Source organism: Sinocyclocheilus anshuiensis, unplaced genomic scaffold (assembly GCF_001515605.1).
Source record: "Sinocyclocheilus anshuiensis isolate Anshui unplaced genomic scaffold, SAMN03320099.WGS_v1.1 scaffold590, whole genome shotgun sequence".
Classification (NCBI taxonomy): Eukaryota; Metazoa; Chordata; class Actinopteri; order Cypriniformes; family Cyprinidae; genus Sinocyclocheilus; species Sinocyclocheilus anshuiensis.
In genome coordinates this window covers 315,392-322,194 of record NW_015544192.1, presented here as the reverse complement: position 1 = coordinate 322,194, position 6,803 = coordinate 315,392, and the positions used below count along the sequence as shown (strand labels likewise).

The 6,803-nt window shown below is 38.9% G+C and overlaps 1 protein-coding gene across 1 annotated transcript in view; it reads right to left on the bottom strand.

The window, feature by feature from the left end:
* Positions 1 to 6,803, bottom strand: part of LOC107696533 (exostosin-1b-like) — a 95,886-nt gene that overhangs the window by 22,319 nt on the left and 66,764 nt on the right. The window contains exons 2-4 of the mRNA XM_016496892.1: positions 4,535 to 4,628; positions 2,887 to 2,994; positions 1,160 to 1,279 (exon numbers count right to left, since the gene is read on the bottom strand). Of these exons, the coding sequence (XP_016352378.1) occupies positions 1,160 to 1,279; positions 2,887 to 2,994; positions 4,535 to 4,628 (322 nt within the window). The remainder of the gene's footprint in view (positions 1 to 1,159; positions 1,280 to 2,886; positions 2,995 to 4,534; positions 4,629 to 6,803) is intronic.

Sequence of the window (6,803 nt, the reverse complement as noted above, 5' to 3'; positions counted from 1 at the left end):
GGGGGCGGGGCCGAGAGCCGTGGGAACGGAGCGAGGCCGGTGGAGTAAATGCTAACACGACACCTGTGCCACTCACCGGTCTCGAGTCCCACAGAGGAGCTCCGGAAGGATAAAAGGAGGAGTTACGACAGTGAAAGACGAGAGAGGACCAGGCCTGGACTTTATTTTGTGGTTTGGTTCTGTTTGTGCGCGACAGTCGTCCGCGAGGGGCTGTCGCGCTATTTTGTGTTTATTTTATTATTAAAGTTTTCTTTGAACGTTCGCCGGTTCCCACCTCCTTCTTTCCCGTGACTACGAACGTTGTTACAGCGACATTGATAATAGAAATACACTATCCATTATCAATCGCTGTTTAAGCGAAATGTAATAAAATCAGAAGAATCATTCGCGCGTTTTGATGCGTGATTATTTTTTGTCACTTAAGTTTTAATCAGTCTATTAGTCCTGTCGGGCAAGTGCAATTATCAAGCCATTTTTCAGTAAACTTGCATTAACCCATTTAAAGTAGTTCGGAGGCTGGTCAGCGAGCTGGTGTTTGACTGTATTCTGTAACCGCAATTCTCTCTGATGACGCGGTAACTACAGCGGAGAAAAAGTACTCTTGATGGACACTCACTGGGTCCGTCAGACTGGAGAAATGTTTGTGGTAATGTGACCAAAAATATTTAAGACCAACTGAATCTGAATTTAAAACATTTTAAGACTTTTTAAGGCCTTATTTTAGGAAAACTTTATTTAAGACTTTTTAAGGACCCGCGGCCACCCTGTATTTAATAAATAACAGTGCCAAATAAACAGAAATTTCAGTGAAAAGCACAAAAGCATCCAATTACTTTTAGGGTCGCTGTATCTGAGCTCTGCGTCTATCCAAATGCTAGTCAAGCTAATAACTCTAAGAAGAGGTCATTGAACCAAGGACATGCATTATTTCCCAGACACTCATAAAGGGCACGTACAGCATTAAACAAGGCATGTGAATGTGTACGCACTTAGCACAACCCCTAATAAATCACCATAATTCTACACTTTGTCAAAATATTTGAACACAGCTTGTGTGTCTGGAGCAGCTCTTGTAAGTGTCACAGCTGTGGAATGAGAGCGAGTGTGTGTGTTTGTGAAAGACGGCGGGAGACGGCATGACTGAACAGTCATTGCTTACTTCTAGAGTGGTGAGCACAATCTTCTCCACGGACGAGAAGTAGGCCTCCCACAAGAACTGCGTTTGCTGTCGCAGAGCCAGAATCTTATCCTGATGAATGGAGCGCACCGTGGACGGGATCTGTACCGGGAGAGAGAGTGATAAATCAGCGCCCTGCTGCTAGAGAGGTTATGTATGAACAGAACAAACGGAACAAGGGAAAACAGAGGTATATGGGTGTATGAGGTGAACATTTCAGTGGCATCTCATACTGCTTGGTTAAACAAATCAAATCCATATAACCTGAATAATCTGAATCTTAAAACTAGATCATACCAGACTAAGACAGTCAAACCAGTTCAAGCTGTGTTTTAGAGCAAATAATGCATTTCAGCCAAGTAGGACGTCCTGGATCAACATCCTTCGTTTGACAGGAATCTTGATCCAGGACCAAAAATCACATGTCAAACACTATCCAAGTCTAACCAGTGTTTTCAACCTGTTTTGTCTCAATCCCATCTATATATTCCACTTCATCAACACAAATGTGCATATATCTAAAGGCATATTGAATATCATTAATCATTAACATGAATACTATTAAAACAGTATATTAAATAATAATAAAATGAATTATTAAATTAAAATGATTTAATTACAGTTAATTAAATTAATTATGAAATTAATAAAAATAGTTTTAAAGGGGTCATATGATGCGATTTCAATTTTTCCTTTCTCTTTGAAAAGAGGACGATATCCGCTTCGTCATGCCTAGAGCTGATCCATGCTGGTCGCTGAGGAAATAGATCAACTTCGCGTTGTGGATCACCGGATCAGCTTTCACCGTGGATGAAGCAGAGTCCAGCCCGGGGTCATCACATATACAGTATGTGGAAAATAATGTGTTTTTTGAACCTTAAACCGCATAAACACATTTCATTACACCAAATACACAAACTAATGTTCTTTTTAGCAGCATAATATGACCCCTTTAAGTAAATGGCTTCATCTCTGCCTTAAGATACCTGAGATTGTTTCGAATCACATTTGGACAGTTCAAGGAACAATCATAATAAAACTTTCTCTGAGAAAGACCTTAATGGTACATTTATTTATAAGTGAGTCCAGATGGGAGGTTTAACAAATTTAAATGTGCAGTTTTTGTATGAAATTACCATCAACGCTTAACAAGTAATTTTTTATATATTCCCTCTGAGCGAACCAAAATATTTTTTTCTGTCTTTAAAAAGGAATTAAAGCATAAAAAAAGAAAAAAAAAAACAAAAGAAAAAAAAAAGATCACAGGATTAATTGTGAATACTTTAATCTTTTGACAGCCTTAATATAATAAGAATTTAGTCACAATTCCTGTGAAGCTCCAGGATTTCCACTGTTCAAGAGACAGTTCACCCAAAAAGTCTTCATCACATGAAGATATTTTGAAGAAAGTAAGTCATACAGCTTTGGAATGATACGAGCATGAATAAATGATGACAGGATTTCTCTTTAACAAAGGAATTCCTGGAACCTCCCTGAGATACATGTATATCTGTATGGGAATCACTGATTTGGGGTAAATTAGTTTTGGTGATTTTGAATACAATTAACCAGCTAACCGGCTGAGGTGGTCTAAAAGTTCTAACCAAGCTGACTTCAGCCCCAATGTCTGGCACCACTATTAAAGTATTTGGGCAGAATGCAAAAGAGATTCTGGAAATAATGTAATAAAAACTCAATGAATTTCAGACCTGCAGTAGGAGCCTCTCGTCCCCGATCACAGCAGCCGTGTTCCAGTCGATGACCTCTGAGAAGGGGAGTTCCCAACCGTTACTCAGCATGACCGGCACACAGGCCGCCTACAAACACACACAGACAGAGTGATGGGGTCACAGCGTGAGTGATATGTGCTGTGTTTTGATTACAGGACAGCACATAGAGAGAAAACACATGGATAAATAAGAAACAGAACAAACACAATGGGACGCATATTAAATTGCTTCTACTGAATGCCAGAAAAGCCATTAGCCTTGTTACTGATACTGACTCGAAGAGTCCAGCATACAGACGCCTACAGATCAACATCCAATTCACTTATACAGTTACATGTTATGACAGTAAATACAGAAAGGGAGAGAGAAAATATGTAGGATGGGAAAAAAACTATAACACAGGGAAGAGGGGCAGAGGAGAGAAAAGTGAGTTTCCTTTGAAGTGCGGGAGATGTGTAGAAATAGAGGGATGAGCAGCTGCTGTGTCTGACGGCTGTTTGACGTAATGAGGACCTGCCACTCAAGAGGTCATAAAGGTGTCAGCTGAGCACCAAGAGCCGCAGGGCTTCAGCTCTAGTGGTCCAGAAGTGAAGAGGTGCGGGTGCTGTATGTGAGAGCTGATGTCAAAGTATGTGTGCGTGTGGAATTTTCACAATGCTTGTGAGGGCCACATTTCTGAAAACATCCTTATGATAAAATCTCTTCAAACCAACTAGTGGGGGCGATAATTGTTCGTTAAAAATAGAAAGTTTCATAAATGGGCCAACTAATGTTTTAATTAACATCCAAAAGGTGACAAGAAGGGACAGAGTTAGTATGCAGTTATAATTAGTGACATGAGGGTTTTCAACTTGTGAGGAAGAACTGCACAAGAAAGGAAAGGCAGAAGTAGGTGTACAAAAAAGGATCGGAGAATAGAAGGAAGGGTGCAAATAATCAAGGAAGGAGGGAAAGGAGGAAGAATGAATAAGCTTGAAAGGATTTAAAGGAAGGAAGGATCAAAGAATGTAATAAAGAAAGTTGAGCAGGAAGTACGTGCAGAATGAAGGACGGAAGCAAGTAACGAATGAAGGAGGAAACATTTTGGAAGGATTTAGAGAAGAACAGAAAAAAAGGAAGAAAAGAACAATGAAAAAGATGTAATGACAGAAGGAAGAAAGTGTGAAAAGAAGATATAAAAGAGGTTTAAAGGAAAGGAAGTACAAAAGGAAGTGAGGAAGGAAGCAAGGAAGGAAGGAAGGAAGTGTGCAAGAAATGAAGGGTGGAAGGATGTGAGTGCAGAGGGAAATAAGTGTATAAGAAAAGATCAGAGAATGAAAGGAAGGGTGGAAGAAAGTAAGGAAGAAGGGAAGTATGGAAAAAAGAATGAACTTGGAAGGACTTAGAGAAGGAAGGAGGAAGGATATAGGGAAGTACGGAATGGAAAGTATGGCAGGAAGGAAGAAATGAAAGAAGTATAGAAGGAAGTGGGGAAAAAAAGAGACAACATCAGGAAAAAAATAAAAGATGAAAAGGAAAGGAAATAAAAACTATATGAAATCAAAAGGAAATGAAACCAAATAAAAAAGAAGGAAAGCAGTAGAAAAAACAGAAAAAGATGTAGAACGAAGGACGGATGTGTGCTCACCTGCAGAGCCTCCAGGAAGCGAAAGGATCCCAGTCGTCGTCCTCGCGGAACCAGGCAGAAGGTGGAATTATGCAGCATTTCACGATAGTCATACCTGCACAAAAACACACACACATGAATAATACAAATGCCTTTCTTTGATTTTAAGTGTCATTTCTCCATCAGTCTCATCATCCCTCCCACTGTCCTCCAATGAGCAGTACAGAATGATCAGCTGGGTAGTGAGGTTGTGACACCTGCCCCTGCACATTTATATATGTGCAGAAACAAACAGTGTGCACATGTTCAAACGCTTGAGAAGACACAGCCATGTTTTTCCCATATCAAAGAGACTGTCATCTCTCTGCCCCTGTGCTCTGAGCTCAGGGCAGCCACACTGACACAGATGGCTTCCTGTCCTCTCATGCGCGCACGCAAAAAATACAGCGTCAAAGAGGTCTCGAGGTTAAAGGAGCAGGCAGTTATTTATCAGGCAGAAAATCATTCATCATTTACTGGTGAGCAAGTAAGGTGAAGGTTGTGCGACGCTGCCATTATCTGCCTTGTGATGATCTTGCTGACTCCAGAACAGCTGTGCCGTTTGCCTTCTCAGCTCATTGGTAGATGCTGACTTTGAACACTGCCTGAAATGGCAGGCTACACACACACACACACACACACACACACACAGCCCTACAGAACGAAACAGAGGCACAGAGGCCATTCCGTCGCAAAGTGAACAAACAAGGCACGCGTGTGAGCACACACGCACGCGTCCCAGCTGTCTGGATATCAGACTGATCCCACGTTAATATGATAGAATATGAATGAAGCTGGAGGGCGAGCGTTGGTCTCTGTGGTGCCATTTCACATAGATTAGCTACCTGAGGAGCAATATCAGACAGTCGGCAAACACTGAGGCTCACTCCATGCCTCACTGTGTGAGCCCAGGACAGAAATGATGCTTTTCCATACAGTTCGTAATCCACTGGTCACCAGACTTTCCTTGCCAAAGGTAACACTTTCAATTTTTTTGTCACTGAAAATATTTTTCTTCAGTAAATCAGCATAAAAAAACAAATGGCACAATAGCCAAGTGTATATATGTATATATTATTATACATACATTCATACTATACATACATATTGCTTACAAAATACATACTAAAAATAATAAAATAGAATTATGACTCATAATAAACAATGTAACAAAGATATATAAATGTTATTTATTATAAGTATGTTTGTTGCATGTTATATAAAAGTATAGATATCGACCTATTTATCTATATCTATACACATACACTATTTCTTATGCATAATATATACATAAAAATAATACATGCACGAGAAATACATACACTACCATTCAAAAGTACGTTTTTTTTTATAGAAGTCTCTTATGCTCACTAAGAATACATTTTTGCATTGTGTGTATTGCCCATGTTATTTCAAAGCAGCTCCTTTTACTAATTTCCCGTCAAACACTGAGCATCTTTTGACCTTGGGAAGCTCAGACTACTTAAAACAGCAGAGCAGAGTCACTAAGAATACATTTTTTGATCAAAAAAATATTATTGCAATTTAAAAAACTTTTACATTGAAATTTGTTAATTCAATATATTTTCCAGATTCTTTGATTAATAGAAAGTTCAAAAGAACAGCATTTATTTTGAGAGGGTGTAATGTGAGTGTTTATACACAAGCGAGAATTGTTTGGGTCTTTAATGGTGCTCAGGCACACACAAGTGTTTGTGTGAAGTGAATCCGTGGCAATGAGCATCTATGCGAGATGAAATGCAGTAGAGAAAAGAACAGTGTTAAAGTGTTATGAGAAAACTGCTGGCGAGTGAATCAATATCAGGGTCTAAAAATGAGGATCACCCTCTGTGATTGTGTTTATTTCACAGGTTGGGTACAATTATACTACCCTGCCCAAACACAGCCCTAAGCCCAGCTTTATGCTCCGTCTCCATAGCAACTCCGGCTAAATGCTTGCAATTTAAAAAACGTTTACATTGAAATTTGTTAATTCAATATATTTTCCAGATTCTTTGATTAATAGAAAGTTCAAAAGAACAGCATTTATTTGAAACAGAAATTTTGTAACAATGTACAAATCTTTACTGTCACTTTAGATTAATTTAATGCATCCTTGCTGAATAAAACAATTTCTTTACAAAAATTGTTGCTGACCCCAGATTTGGGAACGGTTCAAAATATTAAATTATATTTAGTTTTTTTTTAAATATATTATTATATTTTATATATTCACTATACATGGAACTAT